At 39.0% G+C, this 21,096-nt stretch overlaps 1 protein-coding gene across 1 annotated transcript in view; it reads right to left on the reverse strand.

Moving 5' to 3' along the window:
- KMT2E (lysine methyltransferase 2E (inactive)) overlaps positions 1-20,632 on the reverse strand; it is a 42,554-nt gene extending 21,922 nt beyond the window's left edge. Inside the window, exons 1-11 of the mRNA XM_081879449.1 lie at positions 20,415-20,632; positions 19,375-19,471; positions 16,140-16,324; positions 15,089-15,203; positions 13,067-13,296; positions 12,103-12,183; positions 10,667-10,725; positions 7,690-7,862; positions 6,938-6,976; positions 4,897-5,109; positions 1,501-1,665 (exon numbers count right to left, since the gene is read on the reverse strand). Of these exons, the coding sequence (XP_081735575.1) occupies positions 1,501-1,665; positions 4,897-5,109; positions 6,938-6,976; positions 7,690-7,862; positions 10,667-10,725; positions 12,103-12,183; positions 13,067-13,296; positions 15,089-15,203; positions 16,140-16,210 (1,146 nt within the window). The 5' untranslated portion in view covers positions 16,211-16,324; positions 19,375-19,471; positions 20,415-20,632. The remainder of the gene's footprint in view (positions 1-1,500; positions 1,666-4,896; positions 5,110-6,937; positions 6,977-7,689; positions 7,863-10,666; positions 10,726-12,102; positions 12,184-13,066; positions 13,297-15,088; positions 15,204-16,139; positions 16,325-19,374; positions 19,472-20,414) is intronic.
- Between the last annotated feature and the right edge of the window lie 464 nt (positions 20,633-21,096).

Below are 21,096 nucleotides of genomic sequence, written 5' to 3' on the forward strand. Positions count from 1 at the left end.
AGGACCCCGGACGATTAAGTCCAGTCAAAGTTGACTATGGGGTGCAGTGCTCATCTTGCTTTCAGGCCGAGGGAGCCAGTGTTTGTCCACAAACAGCTTTCCGGGTCATGTGGCCAGCATGACTAAACTGCTTCTGGTGCATCAGAACGCAGTGATGGAAGCCAGAGCACACGGAAATGTTGTTTACTTTCCTGCCACAGCAGTACCTATTTATCTACTTGCACTGGCATGCTTTCGAACTGCTAGGTTGGCAGGAGCTGGGACAGAGCAATGAGAGCTCACTCCATTGCAGGGATTCAAACCGCCAACCTTCTGACTGGCAAGACCAAGAGGCTCGGTGGTTTAGACCACAGCACCATCCACGTCCTGCATCTTTATTTGTAGCAGACTATCAACTTGATGAGGAAGGCCAATATGGTAAAGACAGAAACGCTTTAGAGGAAGAGCCAAAGTAGATAGAGTCAGAGATTTTAAAGGAGGCAGTTTTGGAGCTCTGTTTAGCTTTTACGTCCCCACTTTTAGCCGTTATGCTTTCAAACATTACATTTCCACTAGGACATTGTTTTATACAGACTGCTTCAACGCCAGGTAAATCTTAGGTAAGGAAAGAAAATCACTATTATAGAGCATCCTAAATGTGTGTGGCCTTGTAAAAGAGGAAGCATGAAGCCACTTCCCATTGGGCAAGGGAAGAAAGCTTTGTGTATTCCTACGTGCTTGAATGCTAGATACAGGAAGATGAACCTGTTTAAACAGACAAAAAGCAATATAACATGTCGAGACTGTAGGCAAATACAAAGACATATGTACTTCCCCATCAAGGGCTTTTCTAAGTGTATGAGACCCACAAGGGAACTGTGTTAATCCCTGTGAGGATCACTGCCAGCTCATGCAATATGGCACATTAGGGGGCAGCGAGGGTCCCTGATGCCAATTCTTATTCTCTGAAGTAACCTTTCCTTCCTATCTTGTTCAGTGTTAAAGCGCAGCATTAACTAGGCAATTACTCAAGTTTCTTCTGAACAGTCATTATCATCTTGAAAGGGGAGAGATATATGGCAAAAGACAAGGGGATTATGTAAGGGTACCAGACAAAAAGAAGAAGAATGAATGAAGTAAACTGAAAGGGGAGGGCTCAGAAGATGGCAGCCAGCTGAAGTCTAATGACAAAGAGCTGAAGTGAGAAACACGGAAAAGACTGGGTGAGGCAAAACTGTGCTGTGAAGGGCCTGTCACAACACTGTCAAAGGGATGGACTAACTCTGCAATCCTATGTCAGCCAACTCAGAAGGAAGCCCCACTGAGTTCAATGGAGCCTACTGCCAAGGCAGTATGTACAGGATAGCAGCCCAAGTGAACAATCTTAGCTGCTGAATATTCAAAAGTGGATTGAGATGTGAAGTAATGAAAGACCAGAAGGCGCAGTTGCATTCTCAGGGCAATAAAAATACAAGATTTGACAGAAGCTGAGAGAAAAACAAAAGAATAACTGTAGGATCATAGGTAATTAAAGCTAGATTTTAGAGAAAAGTACCTCTTAAAGAAATATCCATTAGCTTCAAATTGTTCTCTCAGCATGAACTTTCCTCGATATTCAATAATAAGTGCATCTGGAGGCAAGTCTTTGGCAGCTTTTAGGATTTTCTTATTTTTTTGAATATAGCTCTAGAAGAAGAAAAGAAAAATGTAAGAAATCTAATTAAGCTGATTGCATTAGTGCTATTAAGAAACCAGATTATAACATACAACTTAAGGAGCAACTTGGTAATTTCAATGATATCCTTTCTTTTTAAAAGCTAATTGACTTTATTCCTATCATAAAATTCAGTATTATATTTATGTAGACATTTTACATTTTGGGGAAAACAACGACACCACAGTATCTAAAAAATGAGAACCAATACAAGTTTTTCAAAGTATATTAGGGAACCCCTTCCTCAAAAGATGTTTCAAACCCTCTGATTAAAAAGGCTAGAAACTGGTGTGCGCAAGTAATGACAACACACGAAATATGCAGTCTTTTCTCTAATCTGCTGGCAAGAGCAGAAGGACAGATGCCAAGTAAAAGGCATTTTGATGAAAATGTCAACATGCTGAATTCTAGGAAAAGGAAACTTCTGGTGCATTTCAATAGCCTCAGGTGGGAATACACCTTTCTAAGCAAAATCTTACTGTACTCTTGACACAACAACTAAGGAACTCACACCTCTTGTAATTGTGTCACTTCTGAGCAAAAGAGAATTGGCCTATATCTAGGCGAAGGTCTCTGCAAGCAGGGACATTCCTCCAAGGAGTGGTGTCACGTGCGCCATGCTGATGCTAGAGGGAAAGAAGCAAAGATGCTTCTTATTACAAGATCTGAGAATGTAACTTTTCCTTTATGCTTAGTCTCTCTCTAACAACATTAATTTATCAAACAGCTTGCAGATTCCTTCCATAGACTGCATGACAGGCGGCTGATGGTGCCATTTTGTAGTCTACTCTCTCTTGCAACTTATTGACAAATTATTTGCTCAGGGTTTGGGGGAAATACCACATGACATTTTCAAGGTGGATTAACCTAACATCTAGGTGGTACAAAAGGCAACAGCCTCTGCTAGGGACAGGAACTTTCTAGTCAGTTCTTAAGCGGCTGCCATTGATAAACCACAAGGACATAATGAATGGAACAACTATACATTATTAGGTGATGTGACTATCTCCATGTTTGCCATTGATCAAACAATGCACTTTTTCAGCGTACTGGTATAGCATACGGAGTACAAAGTATACAAAGTGCCTTCTTATTTGCCAGTATGTGTAAAGAATGGGGTGCTGGAAAAATGGAAATGTTGGGATATTTACAGTACCTAACAGATTACAGTAGTTTACATTTTACTTTTTGTTTATACTGGAAATAATTGTCCTTGTTAATATTGTAGTTAAATTAGATGATGCACTTTTCTTTATAAGGATTTAATGGCCAGATGTGTACTGATAATCAGAACAACAGAGGATTTAGAAACTGGTTCCTTGGGCTAAAAGTTCAGTAAAGGCAGTAAAGCACCAATTTGTATCATTTTAAAGTATTAATATTCTCTCTGAATGGAAGTTGTAATGATATATCAAAGGGGTATTTTACTTTAAGAAATTAGTATTTGTACTTGAACATTTTTCTATAATACCTAGATGTTTAAAAGACAGAGACTGTGTTCCCTTTTGTTTTAAAAGATGTGTACAAAAAATTAAGAATAGGGTAAACAGTTTCTACATTTTATTTTTACTAAGAGTCAAACTGGATCTTCCAAGACCACACAAGATGATTTGGCTAATTGCGTTACCAAGAGTAAACATTGTATCAAAGAGGAAATGGAAGCTGTTCAAATTGAGTCAGATCTATGGACACTGTTTTGTTATTTTCCTGTACACATCATTAAACCCGTTTTTCTGAATAAAGAAGTGGACTGCCCAGGACACCAAGGAATATAACCCTACTTATTAATTGGCATATTTGACTAAATAACCTTAACTACCTTTCCATAATAAGTAACAGGATTTTTCATCAAAAGTTAACTCGTGGCAGTTTTTCTCTTTTCATAAACGTAATTTGTTCCATTCTGTAACTGGCAAATTTGATACATAAAAACACATTTTGGAAGAAATATGCTTTTGCCTTCATTACTTACTTAAAATTTTGGTTGAAGTGACAGTAACTGTACTGCATCAGAATACAGGTGTAAAGTTCCACTGGAGTTAACAGTGGAGGAGAGGAGAGTAAAAATTTGAAGTTGAGGCAACTGCAATCATTAAACTGCTTCCCAAAACATAAAAATACAAAAATGCATAGCAAAGCTACCCACTAGGTAAAAAGGTAAAGGGACCCCTGACCATTAGGTCCAGTCGTGGCTGACTCTGGGGTTGCGGTGCTCATCTTGCTTTACTGGCCGAGGGAGCCAGCTTCCAGGTCATGTGGCCTGCATGACTAAGCCGCTTCTGGCGAACCAGAGCAGCGCACAGAAACGCCGTTTACCTTCCCGCCAGAGCGGTACCTATTTATCTATTTGCACTTTGACGTGCTTTTGAACTGCTAGGTTGGCAGGAGCAGGGACCGAGCAACGAGAGCTCACCCCGTTGCGGGGATTCGAACCGCCGACCTTCTGATCAGCAAGTCCTAGGCTCTGTGGTTTAACCCACAGTGCCACCCGTGTCCCTGTACCCACTAGGTAACAGCAACCAAAAGAGTCTATTTTCTCCTATTTACATTTAAATTGCTAATAATGTTAAGGGAAGCCATGTCCATGTATCTAACAGCAGCCCTAAAAGCTGGCACTGAATCAAATACTGTCTGGACTTCCTCCCGGCACAAAGCAGCTCATTCCAGAACCATCTTAGTATTGTATAGCTACATATTGATCAGCATCCTGAACTGTAAATGTGTATCTTAGTGCTTTTTGGGTATCCCGCTTTCTACTAACCACAGTCCAGCCTATTCAGCAAGGTCCCCTTACCCTCTGGAGAAGCTTTTGTGGGGAAGCTGGCAATGGAAGGGATGGGTTTTAGCTGGCATTGCAGCTGTTCTGCGGGTAAACTTGAGTAATTTAGATTATCGCAAATTGCTAACATTGTTTAAAAAATAAATTTTAACAGGAAAGCTGAAAATATACATCTGCAGTAGTGATCTGACAATTAAATTCAAAATGTTGAAAACTGATGGTCATAACCGGTAACCTGGTCCTCATTAACTGTTGAGTAATTCAGAATGTAAAATCAATAAACAAGGAGGTTTTCCTGTACTAAAAATACAGGAGATGTGGTATCAACATATTGAATTATGTTTCTGCTTAGAGAAATGGAAAACCTGAGTGCTATGTTGTTATTATAAAAGACTGGTGTTGCGTTGAATGTATTTTCACTTACCTCTACTGGAGGTTTGAAGACTGAGTTGCTGGTGATCACTTCTTTTTTGTCATCTCCGTTTCCTAATCTCAAAGCTATTCTTTGTGCCTCTCTTTGAACACCTTCGCTGTACTGGTTGTTGTTTGCTTCTTCATAACGATCCATCCATGCCTTGATTTTAGTTTCCCATCCAAAGTTGGAACTCTCAGAAGGATCAATCTCTGGAGCTGAGCCCTAAACCGCAGTTAAGATATATAAAATTAGACAAGATGTCTGGTATGAAACTAAAACTCTGCAGCCAAATAATTAGCTAATCAATTTGTAAATTGATCAAATGTGTAAAAAAATCATAGTAACAGTCCCCCACCAACAGCTTTAACAGGCCATTGTTTGTTTAAGGCATGGATGAAGAGGATTGTTTTTGTCTGGCACTTAAAGACATGTAAGGATGGCACCAAGTAAGTCTCTCTGGGGAGAGCATTCCACAGCTGAAGAGCCACCACAGAAAAGGCCCTTTCTCTTGCTGCCACTGTCCGAACCTCTTGGGGCGTTGGGCCTTGGATGAGAAGTGTAGGGTACAATTAAGATGGATAGAACAGACACATAACTCCTGAATGTTAAGTTCAGTATGCATCTGTATGAAGAAATTAGCTATTTAAATCCCCATGCTACTCAGTTAAGGAACAGCAAGTCAGCTTATAATGCTTAGTGGCTAATTTGACACTAGACACCCATTACTAAACTGAAAACAAAGCAGACTGCCTTAGTTTCACTTGCCACCTGCACCATGGTGAGCATTCTGTTGCCTTCTGGATGCACTGGCCAGCATGGGATTGTGTTGAACTATTTTATGGTGGGTCCCAGGGGATAGATTCCTTTTGGATTCCTTGGATACTGACTTCTCTATTGTCACTCAAGGCAGTTTAACATCAACAGAAAACTGCTGGGAGAGGTTGATAGGAGATAAGAGTGCAATGCCATTAGTATTTGGCTAGCGCTTAACTTTAATTCTCCTTTTCACCTAGTCCTAGGCTGTGGACATGAATTGCAATCAACATCAGTAAAGGACTGGATGATGGCAAACAGACTGACATTTAATCCAGGCAAGACAGAGGTGCTCCAGATCAGTTAAGAATGTCAATCTAGGAATAGGAGTTTAATGCTTACTGCATGGGGGATCACTCCTCGAAAAGTCAAATTCACAATCTGGGAGCGCTCCTGGGTCCCACTTTGAGCATGGACGTCCAAGTGACAGTGGCAACCAGGAATGCTTCTGCTCAGTTTATGCTGGTGCATCAGCAGTGTCCGTTCTAGAAAACCAAGTATGGCCATGGTGAAACATGCCTTCCTTGCATCACATTTGCTCTGCTGTAATAATGATGTCCAAGAGCGTCCAGAAACTGCAGCTGATTCAGAATGTGGTGGCCAAATTGTTGACTGGTACTAGGTATCAGAGACATGCAACTACTTTGTTAATAGCCTCGAATTTGTTTCTGGGCCCAACTGAATGTGTGGGAATAACCTTTAAAGTCCTTTACTGTTTAGGATGAGGATACTGTCATGCCTAGACAAGACATGGAGTCTTCTGGAGGATAAACCAGGTATCCCACAGGTCAACGACCCCAAGAATCAGACAGGGCCCCCTGAGCACTTCAGTACTTAAATTTCATTCTTTGGAAGGCCCACTTTCTACTGGGCTTTGCTGCAAGATGAAAACCTTCCTTTTTAAAGAAAGCATTTTGTCTATACTGTACAAAGCTGCCTGAAGCTCATTAGTATGCTGTTTAGCTATCTTCTGGATATTCTGCTGCTGTAACTTGTGTTGTAGATCTTTGGGATATTTGTTGTTATTTTATTTGCCGCTTGCTTTTATACAGTTTTTATTATGGTTTTAGTGCTTTCATGAATCACCACTTTGAGCATTACTTTTTGAAAGGCAGGAATTGTGAACCAGCCCCCTGACTCTTCTGAATCCCCTATAATAATGGACAAAATGGATGACAAATTTATGGTTCATTGTTCGAAACCAAACAGCAGCAAGAAATTAGCACAAAAGTTTTACCTTTACTCTTGAAGATTTCCTAGAACCTTCGCGAAAAGCCTGTAATATAATTTAAAATGTCAGTTTGTATGAGCATTTAAAATTCATTTCACAAAAATCTTTTATCTTGCAGAATAGAAAATGTTGTTTGGGAAACAAATCCAGAAGTTTTCCTTCACCTATGTGCTTTTTAACCAGTAGCACAAAACTTTAATGCTGTGTTCTATATGACCACTTCATCTTTATTATAGACTGAGGGGAGGGAAGGAGATGCCCACCAAATTATGGAAATGGGTGTGGTGTAATTTAGAAACCAGCCCCAGTTTCTCTTCCATCTTTCTTTCCTGGGTCTTGAATACCACCTTCTTTTTGCTGTTCGTTTTCCCATGGGTGTTGCCTCTCTATACTTTCTTATCTCAATAGTCTTCTGGCCCTGCTTCCTTTTGAAGGAAGCCCTGTTTGGGGAAGTTTTTAATGTTTGATGTTTTATTGTATTTTTAATATTTTGTTGGAAGCTGCCCAGAGTGGCTGGGGAAACCCAGCCAGATGGGCGGGGTATAAATAATGAATTTATTGTCATCATCCTTCAGTCCTACTCTGCAATAGCCCATTCTCAGTTACTGAGATGCCTCTGAATTCTCCAAACCCCATTGGAGAATGATTGTGCTCCTTCAAGAGCAGTGATCCAGATTTATTTCAAATAGAAAGAAAAATTTTCAAACACAATGAACCTCCAAAAACATAAAGAGAAATTGAAAATTTAATTAACTTACTTTTTTACATTTTGCAATGTTTTGTTCTTTCTCCCCACTTTTTTTCCGTTTCTTATCTGTGACCTTGGTAACTCGTGTAGCAGTCAGAGTAATTGTAGTTGGTGTATGTTGAAAAGCAGTATATAGTTCTACAGGAACTTCATCGCCACTTTCTGTTGCGCTGGTATCCCCATCTTTAAAAAGAAAAAGGAAGCCAAGAAATATATCTTATAAACTGTTTCCAATAATGAATGCATGTCCCTGAATTGCCAAAAATATTTACATACAATTAACAATTTATGGAAATAATATTATGGAAATGGTAATAAAACTGGTAACTAAATGACAGTAAAATTTATATTTACATGTTCAGGTTTTGGGGGACAGGAATACCACACCAGTTTTGCATTAGATTACTCAAGTCATCTAATTAACCTAGGGGAGCTTATGTTTTTCCAAAAGTATTACAAGATTTCCAAAGGCATTAAATCAAATCAAAGCTTGGATAAGAAATTCATTTATTTACATTTGCTTAATCCACAATGTACAACATAATAAAATACATATTAGGTTGCAAGAAGGGTTTTATACTCAGTGTGCATCAATTTGTCAGTATAAATTTATGAAAGAAAAAAATTGAATACAAAAATGATGGCACAAATTGACCTTGAGAAGCATTTCAGTAATAATAAATAAGGATTAATAAGACTAAAACTATTCCTGGAAATATGCTAATATTATGTGAAAACTGTTAGCTAATAAGCCTTTTCTGAAGTGGGTGGTATTTTTTCTGGCCTGGTAACCACCTGAAGCACTGTTTTATTCACTGTTTTATTATTTAGCCATCTAGAATAGGCAATGAAATGACATCCACAGCTGCAGCGTTTGGTGCTAAAGCCTTTGCAACCAAGCAAGTCACTAACCTCTTCTAAACACTGGTTGCTTCACAGACTGTGGGAATGGTGGCAGTAAAAGCCAAACAGAAAGGCATGCAATCACTGTCCCCTTTCATGTGCGTAAATGGCTGCTTGCGTCTCAAACATAAATATAGGTTTTATTTGTTCTCAGATTTCAGGCTAGATCACCTAACATGTGGCTTATCTCACCAAGTGAACGCTCAAAAATCTAACACTGATTTTTTTCCTCCACCATCCAAACAACTGTAACCATGTGGTCTCAACTTCTTTATGTCCACTTTGAACCTCTGGGAATCAAAGTAATCAAAATATGGTTAAAACAAAACAAATTCCTTCCAGTAGCACCTTAAAGACCAACTAAGTCAGTTCTTGGTATGAGCTTTCGTGTGCATGCACACTTCTTCACACGAAAAGCACACGAAAGCTCATACCAAGAACTGACTTAGTTGGTCTTTAAGGTGCTACTGGAAGGAATTTGTTTTGTTTTGACTATGGCAGACCAACACGGCTACCTATCTGTAACTCAAAATATGGTTAATAGCCTGTGGAAGCACATAACTACGAGCCCACATTTTATCAACAATTAATAGATCAACTATACCCTTTCCTTCATTCTTTTATAGAAATAGGGATGAGAGTTGTGGATAAATCTTTATTTTAAAATATTTTTTAAAAACATGTCTTCCTTGTTGTGACATATGAACCTAAGCTCACTGTTTCTCTCCAAACAAACAATGAGTAGGGGGCAATTTCTATTCTTGGCTTACCATTTGTGGCCTCCTTAGAGAGAAACAAATAATAAGCTCAAGTTCACATGTCATTACGAACCAGACTCTGGCTTGTTTTCACCCTGGTGTGGCAGCAGCATGAGTAGAGGAGGTACTTAGTATTGGGGCATGTTAAACCATAAAAAATGTGTGAAAACTGGAACCCTGAAAAAACATGAGCTTTTGGTGCAGGAAAAAAAAACATTTTTGAAGTGTAGCAATAACACAAGTGTTAGTGTGGCTAATTCCAAAAATTTGCATATGCATTTTTTAGTTAAAGGATTCTTAATGTCAAGAGAAACTAATTTTGCCTGGCATGCCATGTGCACCCATTATCCTTTCTGATTATTTATTTATATTTCCTCCATGGAGCTCAAGGTGACACACTTGGTTCTCCCCCTCCTCATTTAATCCCCACAACAACCTTATATCTGCTCCAAGATATAAATCCTGATATAACATATTCAGTTGCCAGATACTGTGCTGCTATGATTGACATATGTCAGAGGATGGTATGTGTCACAAAGCAGGTCTAAAACGGAAGGTCTGGGTTACATGTTTTTATGTGTTTTTATCTTATGCTCATCTACTGTAACAGAGTATGAGTACGTGTACCCTCGACTTCTGCATTTGCCCTATTGCCTATCGAGCATGTTTTATTTATGTATGGAGGTGCTACAGTGGTGCCTCGCAAGACGAAAAGAATCCGTTCCGCGAGTCTCTTCGTCTTGCGGTTTTTTCGTCATGCGAAGCAAGCCCATTGACGGCTTAGCGGATTAGCGCTATTAGCGGCTTTTAGCAGCTTATCGGATAAGCGGCTTAGAAAAGGGGGGGGGAGAAAACCCCCCCGCAAGAACTTGCAAGACATTTTCGTCTTGCGAAGCAAGCCCATAGGAAATTTGTTTTGCGAAGCACCTCCAAAACGGAAAACTCTTTCGTCTAGCGGGTTTTCCGTCTTGCGAGGCATTCGTCTTGCGGGGCACCAATGTATTTATGTATGGAGGTGATATCACCTTATGCTGGTCTATGGCCATAATAAAGATTTGGACTGGAACCCTATGAGGTAGGTTAGGCTGAGAGGCATAGACTGGCCCAAGATCACCCAGTAAGGTTCATGGCCAAGTGGGATCTCCCAGATCCAAGTCTGACACTCTAACAACTATGCCACCCTGGCTCTCCTACAGAATTAAAAAGAAAAATAACCACTGGCAGTAACTTGAACGGTATAAGGCTGTAAATCAAAAGCATTGTGTCAGTAGCTTTTGGGAGAATCACTCACTAATTGTATCTCAGTTTAAGAACTTTGTTACTTACCTGACATATTTTCCCTTTTTCTACGCTGCAGCAACATTGCCCTCTCTTTATCTAAGTTCCTGTTGACAAAAAGAAAAAAAGAAAATAAGAAATAAAACTGAATACATGTTACTCTGTTGCTGAAGCATCTAAACATTCTGACAGATAGCTCTTACACATTAAATGGAATAATTAGAGATATAAAATGATCGTTTCCACTCACTGTTGTATGAAAATTCATTTTCAATATTCACAATAACTATTTAAACTCCCTAGCAAGAAGTTCCCTGCTCTAGGAATTTTACAATTTAGTATAAAGCCCAGAATGAAACAGTTGTACCAAAACAAAGCAGAACTAAAGCATCGCAGTCCCTTCCAGTATTCCAGTTTCATAGTTAAGAGAAAATGCTGAACCATTTAGCTAAGGGATTCTCCTGGCTCATAAATTCAGGGAAGAAATGATATAAATAAAATAAATAATACTTTATTGTGAACAGGGGAGAATTAAATAAGTGGTGAGAGTGAACAAGAGGGTTTCAGCCATTCAACAAAACAAGAGGCTTTCAGCCATTCAACAAAAAACTGTGCTGCAGAATGGCTGCTTCATTCAACCCCCAATTATTGTTATTGGAGCTGTTTTCAACCCACCCTTCAAAGTGCCAGCAGCAAGCAAATCCCTTTCTCACATGGATTGCATGTCTTTTTGCTGTCCCAAGACAGAGGAAGGAGTCGGGTATCAAAACTATGCCTCAGATGAGATACTGAGCGATGGCAGTTGATTGCCAATGGTTCCAATTCAGAGAACAGTAGTAGCAGAAAGCTACTTGTATGTTGTTTATTTGGGTATGCATTGCTGAAATATGATCACCTCCTGTGTGGAACTATAACAGTGTAATCCTATTCATGACTGCTCAGGTCTTACTTATTCATGTCAATGGGTCTTACTTCCAAGTAAGAGGGTACAAGATTTCAGCTTTTCTCCAACACCAGGCCCACATTTTTACCCATTCAGCAGTTGACCTACATGCAAAAACCTTATTTCACACCTGCATTTGGACAACTGATTTTCTCATTTTATTAAATCTACTGTGATCTTCAATAGTAGTTTCATGTAGTGATATAAGTATCTTTTAAAGATAGCAAAATAGCCTTCATTCACTGAAAAAGCAGTCACTATTTTTTTCTGCTAGGCAAACGCACTTTTATAACCTATGGCAGGGAAGCCACCATGATCGGCTAATTCAATGAAATATTATTTCCAGGTTGTAGTCCAAGTCTATTATTTCTATTATTCCATTTCTATTAATGATTAATTTAGCAATACAGTTTAGGAATTTTAAACATCTACTTAAACAACATGAAGATGACCTGCAACAGTCACTTCAACAATCGAGCTATGAATTTCAAACCTCATGCAAACAACAGGGTTTTTTTTTAATTGACCACAGGCGACTTACCTAGGTTGACAACGTTCACACAAGTATATGTCAGGAATATGCTGCCTGTCGATCCCCATGCAATCGATGTGCTGCCAAACACTTAAATGATTTAGAAAATAGAACAGTGTTACTTTTGCAGGATATTTGAAGTTCACACAGCTTCCATCATTTCTCTTACATTGGATATTCTGCTACAAGTTCTTTTCCCCAAAAGCTCCATTCTACTATCTGGTCACTCATTTAATACACTGCTTTATCAACATACCCTATTACTCCACCTCAAACAATATTCAAAAATATAAATTATGAGCATTCAAAAAGACAAGTCACTTCACTGTTGTGAACAAGTTCAGTTGTGCATACACACCTCTTTGGATGACAGAATTTCCCCAACCAAACTCCAAAATGTTTTTTTGAATTCTCCTTCATAAGAGCAGTTCATAAAGCAGTCTAGCAATCTTAAACAAATTCAGTTCCAAGGGACAATGCAGCCAAAATACACACTGCATTTTCCCCAGGGTTTCCAATTAAAACTGATGTCACATCTTGGTATATTTCCATGCACCCCTTTTAGTCATGTGTCGCCTCCTCAGAAATACCAATGGCATTAATCTTGGCCCAGAAAACCCGTCCAACAGTTGGTCAAGCTCCTCCTACCCAAGTCCTCCCTCTTACCCTTCTGCAGGGTTAACAATGACTTGTGAGCCGTGACCCTTCTTAGTATGACCCCCGCTTGCAGAAAGTCTTTGCTGGCTTGGCTGGTCTGTCACCTCCCCTCTCCATCCTGAAGGCAAAATGGCAGCTATCACAATAACAAAATGGTGATGGTTTCTCTTTCTCCCATATTTGCATAATGCCCTACAATGCCTATGAAGGGCCTGAGGAAGGAAATGGCTCTAAGCAATTAGGGACAAGAAGAGCTGATATCAGTAGTACACAAGAAAAATATTTAAGAATGTTTGCGTATATGGCACTACTTTACCTGCATTTGTCACAACAGATCATATATCCATCATCATGTGTAAATCCACAAATGCACCTGGTTATATCAGTTCCATAGCTTCCATCCTCAGAAGTGCTGATAGTAGTAGCACTGGAGGTCTCATCAAAATTTGGAGCAGTATATATACCTACTTCATTCTTGCTTATAAGAACTGATGGAGGAGGAGACGCTGGAGGTGTTGGAGGAGGGCGAGCACCATAGTTATGGTCCTGGAAAATGATATTTAGAAGGTAGATGGTTACATATATATATATATATATATATATATTACTTCTTTTCATGTGAATGCTTACTCTAAAAGAATCAATGTACATATCACTCTCTTCCATTCTTTTTTTTCAAACTTTTGAAGCTCAAGCTACCTTAACGGGGATGTTAAAAAACAGGTGACAAACTATCCTGGTTTTGAAAAGCACTAAGCATAAAATCAGTATCTGAAACCTAATGTAATTACTTGTGTACTGGAGAGATCTGCTACAACTGGTTATGTTACCAGAAGTAGTTAATTTCCATTCACATGATTTTGGCATACACCTCCAGCTGGGTGTGGCTAACTTAGAAGAGATCAGAAGAGGACGGTTTAATGTATACACTAAAAGTATTTTCATTTAATTAATCTTCTACTATTCTTTAAACAGTGAAGAAAGCGTTACTTTCCTCAAATTTCCACTGCACGCTAGGTTGTTGATATTCACATTTTATCTGAACAGCAAACATCTTTTTATCACTAATAACTTTATCTAGGAAAACTGTCAGGCATCACTAAGCATGGTACTAGTCAATGCTCTGCGTGCACACTCACATTCCCCAATCATGACATAATAAAGCAGAGAAATTTATCCGAGCTGAATTTTAAAAAGGGCACTGACACAAAGCACACCTTGTTTCTCGGCACCCATACAGATTTCACCTAGCTAGAAGAAATGCCAGAATTCTTCAAAATGGAGTGCATTTTGACTTACCCTCTTTAACTAAAGGCATATTTCTATTTTATACATGTATAGCAACTGTCCCCATTTAGGTGCCATTTATCTACAGGAAGAAAAGCAAGCCTATTCATCACTCTGAAAATATTTATAGATTGATCCCATTATCCTACACTAAAGGAAGAGCTGACAGGATCAGGTGTATCAGTGTCAGTTATTGTTCTATGGTGCAGCACCTAGGACCAAATTACATCAAACACTGGTGAACATTGACACAATTGAGGCCTATTATTATTATTATTATTACCCTTCATCCAAGGATCACAGAGTGGTTTACAATTTAAAAACACAAAAATACATACCATAGTAACAAATAAAAACAATTAGCCCACCCCAGTTTAAAAGGCCATAGATTGTTTAATTAAACAAAGGCCTGGGAGAAGCGAAATGTTTTTGCCTGGTACCTAAAGATATGTAATGAAGGAGCAAGGGGGAGAACATTTCACAAGCAGGGAGCCACCGCAGAAAAGGCCCATTCTCGTGCTGCCACCCTTCAGAACTGTTACAGAAGAGGCACACAGAGAAGAGCCTCAAATGATGATTGCAGGGTCTGGTTCTGTTTGTATGGGTAGATGTGATCCTTGAGGTATTGCGGTTATCAACCAGCATTTTGAATTGTGCCCTGAAGCTAATTGGTAGCCAGTACAATCAGGCCAAGATTGGTATTATATGCTCAAACCATCTTGTCACTGCTCTTCCGCAGATGCAACTTTTGCCATCTCTTCCATTCTACTGCACTTCCCCATACCTCCCTAAAACCAGCTCTGGGGGGATCTTAAGGCATTCCATTCATGAAAGTTTAGGTCTGGATGCAACCCATTTGTTAAAAAAAAACCAGTAATAAAGACAAGACTTCTAGTATCAGAACCACTCTACCATATAAGTGTCATGATTTTGGCTGTTTTAGTGGAGGACTTCCCACAATAAGCCAGAAAATCAACCAAACAAGGCACATTTAAAAGTTCTCTTTATTGGAAAGAACCTTGAAGAAATACCTTTTAAAAACAAAACTTACCGCATAAGGCAAACCAATATAACTGTGTGAATGATGAGAACTGCTGTTATATAGCTGGTGTGGATAACTGTTTGACTTCTCAACTACCACAGGGCTAGCTTCTACAGATTCAGGTCTGAAAAGCAAGACAAACATTAAGATTTCCCTTTTGTTCCAAATTGCTGAATATTTCAGTATTATGATAAACGTAAAGAAGGAAATGTTTGTTGCTATGTTCCTGTCAAAAATAAATAAATGTCTGGCAAGCTGTCAGTAACAACACTAATTGAAAGTTTCTGTAGTGGTATGGGTGTGCACTATATCAAGTGAATACTATCCATTTGAACGACACTGACAACAATGTTGTAAAACAAAGAAGCACAAAAAAGATTACAAGGCAGGAGTACACAAGTATCAATAATTCTTATTGTTTCTGAGAACACATATGCAGCGTAGGAGTCTGCCCATATGCTGTTAGCAGTATCTGAAACCCCAATAAATTATGACATCTAGTGGCAGAATAAGCACCACACAGGCTTCCTGTGTTGCCAGTACTGTATCCTGAAAGGATGTATTTTACAGGTTGTACTAAGGAACTATAAAGATAGACCCTGAAGGAAGGTGCTCCTAATTACTTTATTTTCTATTATAAGCACAAGTTATGTATCAGTATTCTGATTTCACCCCAAACTGAATAGCTCAGAGCAAAGGGGGGGGGGAGTGTTATGAAGTTTCACTGTGAGAATAGTTAATGAATGTTAATTTAAGAATCACCCTAGATGCTAAAGTAGAAATGAACACTATATATGAAAAAATATATATTGCCAAAACTTTAAAAATAGCAATTTTGCCATAACATAACCAAATGGGCTCCAATACATACTGAAATGTAAGGGAAGTCAAGACTTTTAAGAGGGAAAACCATAAGGTAGAGTTCAACCAACCAACTTTGATTCTGTTTATAATGCCCAGAAGTTAATCAACTGAAACTCAGCAACACTACAGAGATGCATAAAATGAAACGTAAGATAGAACCAATTTTGCAAATCTGCTGTTGTGCCACAATACTTACTCTGAGCCTGCAGCCATTTCCAAATATGAAGTTTCTGCTGTGTCAACCCCCAACGGGACCACTATGCTCATGACGTTCGTTTCTGATAAATTCGATTACTATGGAGTTCTATGCATTGGTATCCAAAACACTGGGGCATGCCAGCCACAGTGCTCATTGCAAACATCTAAGTGCATCCACAAACTCTGTTAACCAAAAGAGAAAAAGAGAGACTTTAAATTTTTATTTCAAATGTATGAGTTAAAAGAGCTTACTTTTTTAAAAATTTCAGTATGAACATTAAATTATTGGAGACTGAACAGTCTCTAATAAGCACAGTCTCTAAGCACATTTACTCAGATGTCAATCCTAGAAAAGGGTAAAATCTATTTCAACTACTTTCTTACACGTTACTTATTAATTCCATCCCTTTCTGCTAAAAGTAAATTGATTAAGTTAGTAACTGCATCATTACTTAACAAATGCATGCAGCCTTCATTTATAAATGTGCATGTTTATGTGCAAACATCTGTATTAAGGCCTTAATTGTGCTTTAATGGTTACTCACAGTAAACAGGACTAGAGATTCCTTTAGCAAATAAATGTAGCAAAAATAAAGAACATTAAGATAATTTAAAATGAAGACTCTACATGCCAATTTTGAAACTAAGGGTGACCAACTGAGAGTCAATACCAGTTTCCCAAACTTGGGACTCCAGCTGATTTTGGATTACAATTCCCATCATCCCTGATGATAATTAACAATAATTTATTATTTATATGCTGCCCATCAGACTGGGTTGCCCAGATAATTTGGGTGGCTTCCAACAAATTAAAACACAGTAAGACATCAAACATTAAAAACTTCCCTATAGAGGACTGCCTTCAGATGTCTTCTAAAAGATTGTTGTTTATTTCCTTGACATCTGATGGGAGGGCGTTCCACAGGGTGGGTGAGACTACCGAGAAGGCCCTCTGCCTGGTTCCCTGCAACCTCAAAGTGAGGGAACCACCAGAAGGCCCTCAGAACTGGATCTTATTGTCCGGGCTGAATAATGGGAATGAAGACACTCCTTCAGGTGTGCAAAAGCTATTTAGCGCTTTAAAGGTCAGCACCAACACTCTGAACTGTGCTCGGAAACTTACAGGGAGCCTTTAGGACCAGTGTAAAACGGTCCCAACAGATGCTCCCAATCTGCCAGCTGCATTCTGGATTAGTTGTAGTTTCCGAGTCCCTTCAAAGGTAGCCCCGCGTAGAGCATATTGCAGTAGTCCAAGAGGGAGATAACCAGAGCATGTACCACTCTGGCAACAGGCAGGCAGGGTCTTAGCCAGCAAACCATATGGAGCTGGTAGACAACTGCCCCAGACACAAAATGATGGGAGAAGTAGTCCAACAACAATTGGAAACCCAATTTTGGGAAACCCTGGTCCACATCAGCCTTCTACAGTCACTTTCTCTCCGTCTGTCCCAACAGCAGCAGAGGAAGTGGAGACCAGTTACTTATGCTACTTTTGATTCTGTCATTGCCTGTTTCTTCAGTCTACAGACCAAATATCTTTTCCCAGCCCACATGCTGAAACTGGGTGATGATATCAGTGCCTAGATTTCCAGTCTCTGCATTAAAGGTTATCATTGATTTAATACTGTCAAGAAATAGTGCAATTCTATACATATCTACACAGAAGTACAGTCTCACTGAATTCAGTGGAGCTAAATCCCAAGCAGGAATGGAGAAGGTCAGTTCCGATTTGAATGTGAACCTGCCAATTCACATCTCTGAAAACAATGTGCAAACCAAAATGCAGCTATCCTTCCAAATTTGTACGCCTCTTAATTTTGTGATGCAGTTTTCCAACCAACCAATGTGTGCAAAAATGTACATATTAGATAAAAAAATGCATTTTTGTATGTTTATATAGGGGAAATTGTAGGCAAGAAGTGTATGATGAATTTTTTGGCAGGACTTTTCTTTTTTGGAAAAAAATTGACAAATGATATGGAATGTGGCAAACTTACTGAAAAAAATAAGAACTCAAAATGGAGCTATCTACTCTACTCCACTCCCAGATAAGCATGTACAGAAATGCAGCCTAAATCAGGGGTAGGCAACCTAAGGCCCGGGGGCCACAAGCGGCCCACGAGCCACCCCTGAACTGAGCCACACACTTGGCGAGTTCCTGTGCTAAATTGGCGCAGGGACTTGCTTCCATGGCGCCGGAAATCACGGGCGCAGGCGTGCAATCTGGCCCACAGAGGGATCTCTGCTGGAGTGAAACGGCCCAGGCAAGGTAAACCTTGCCGACCCCTGGTCTAAATGGTTAACTGAAGTCAAGCTATCCACCCCAATACAGGCACACTAAAGACTTTTTCCAATATAAAAGCCACTTAGAGAATCCCTACAGAGAACTCTTCAAACCATTTTCCTCATATTCAAGTTCCTGTTTCTTATGCTGTTTTGAATCAAGTTAGTTATATTTCAGTTAAATGTACTATATATTGCTGATGATTTGATGAAGGATGGAAAATGTTATTGAAGATCTTAAAACCCTAATCTGCATTTCTAGCCCCACATGCAGTATCATTTGTAGCTCAACAGGATGGATATGTATGTGCATGATTCACTATTTACATTAAAAAGTTAAGGTGTGTGTGTGTGTGTGTGTGTGTGTGTGTGTGTGTGTGAATGCACGCATGCTCACTTCATTATATTTAATATACATTCATGCCACAGGCAGTTTCCTGTGTAAAACAAACCAGCTGTTTTTAGGAGGAGCCTGAAAACAACTTGTGTACATCTACTGCCGCCAAATGCTGCCTGAATCACAAAGTATAGCACTCCTTTTCTAAACCTTTACAACTTGAGCTGTTGAAATAGTTGTTCTCCCTTTTTTAAAATTTAGCTACAAGAGACAGTATCTGTTACAGATCTCTTCAGTAAGGTAGCTAGAGCTGTAGCACATTAAGCTGTGCACGATGAATATCATTTGGGTCTAGTGTTTTTATTTCTGTAACCTTTTCCTCCTCTGTAATTTGACCTTTTGTAAAGCAAGGTACCCATTCACAAGTAGTATTTCACCAAATCTCAGAGAAAGGTATTGCTCAACCAATGGTGCTGTAAACAAGTGTGGAATTACAAATTTTAAGTCACTGTACCCAATCTCCCAGCTTAGAAACTTGCCCTAGTTGTAAAATATATATGGAATAGGTTCGATAAGCAAACCTCTTGTGTGTCTGAACTATTTCATTGCTTACCATCTGTTCTGACTGCCTCAGCAGGAATGAAACTGACACATCTTGCCAGAAAAAAAATGCAGAAAAGGTTGGTTTTCTAAGCAGAGAAAATCTTGATCTGAAGAGGAGGAGACACTAGTTATTTCAGAAGCGTGCATCTATTACAACACTGTTCTGGCTTTAAAGCTCATGTTTTAAATGGCTCCCTGCTTTTTTAAAAAAATTGTAGTACTCCACTAAAGATGTCAACCTGTGCTTTTTTGTTTCTTTCTTTCTTTTATGGTGCACAATATGAAATGTAAGGGTACTGTAATTATGGCGAGGATCTTGTTTGGCAACCAATAAAGCTAACTGGAAGATATTGACTTTTTTGTAGTGGGGGATACAAAAGCCTCACAGATCCTTAAAAAAAGGCTGTTGCTAACTGCAAGACAGATCTACAAGAGAGACACAGGATGGGCAAGATATATATATTTAAAGTAAGCTGAGTGATGTCACTTAAAACAGAATCTTTATATATACAGCTTCCTAAGAAATGTCATTACATTCACAGAGATCCTGTCATCCCAGTGTTGCTAAAACTAATACCGAAGTTTAACACATCAAATGTAACAAGTTATGTTAACACAGACTTGCAGGCCTCAAAAATCCTGCCTTCATGTACCAATGTGTTTACACTGGGGTTTGACAGGGAACTTTTCTCCATTGGTAAACTGTAAGACAGTACTAGTGAGAGTACACACACTTTTCTTAGTATTCATCAAATATTTTTTCAGAACTCAATTTAAACAACAACAAAGCCCTGCCAATAGGCTAGCTGTGTTCATCAGAACCTCTAGCCAGAGGAAAATAAAAAGCTGGTGGGTTTGAATTTTTCTTGCCAAGACTTTTAGAACACCAAATTTTGAGCCACATCAAATGAACCCAGGAACATGAGAAACAGTTAGTCCCAATTATTAAATCCCACATACAATTTTTATGTAAGTGTAGTCTAAATGTTATTGTTAGCAAGCTATTCAATTTATCAAGGCCATTGTAGAATATTCTAAAATATTTCCAACCTATTTGCTAAGAGTTGTGGTCCACTCAGTCATCTAAGCCATTAATGAAGACGACCTGCACTGCATTCAGAACTGATCCCTGTGGAATCCCACTTGATACCTCTTTCCAGTTTGATGCTGATCCATTCATTACTATTGTCTGGATGAAGCTGTTCAACCAACTGTAGTAAATCATCTTTATTACCTGAAAGCAATAGGCATCTCATAACCATGATGTTAATGTCAAACAGCTCTAAAAGTTAAAACTAGCCCACTTAACTACATTAGTAACAATCATTGTTTTAATCTCTTAATTCAGTCACAGTCACCTCAACTTTTAACAAGGAAATAGTGAATTATATCGATATTTACAGCATAGCACCATACTAAAATATGGGTGTGGAACTAAATTTGCTGATGGACCAGTACTATAGAGGTAGTATGAGGCAATGAGCCAAGACAGCAGACACAGGCCTCTTTGTATCAGGCAGTGCAGGATATGGAAGGAAGGAGAGAGGCATCAAATATGAAAAAGTTATGCCATCTGGAGGCAATAAGTGGCTGCAGAGCCACTGTTAGTCAAAAGTCCAATAATCTCCGCTTCCTATCTTTCCCTCATCCCATGCCAGAAACATAACTTTGGCATGAGGTCTTACACCCTATCCATTTTCCTAGTTCAGAGAAGGAAAAGTGCAAAAGGAAG

The sequence above is a fragment of the Podarcis erhardii genome (assembly GCF_964252035.2).
Source record: "Podarcis erhardii genome assembly, chromosome: 10".
NCBI lineage: Eukaryota > Metazoa > Chordata > Lepidosauria > Squamata > Lacertidae > Podarcis > Podarcis erhardii.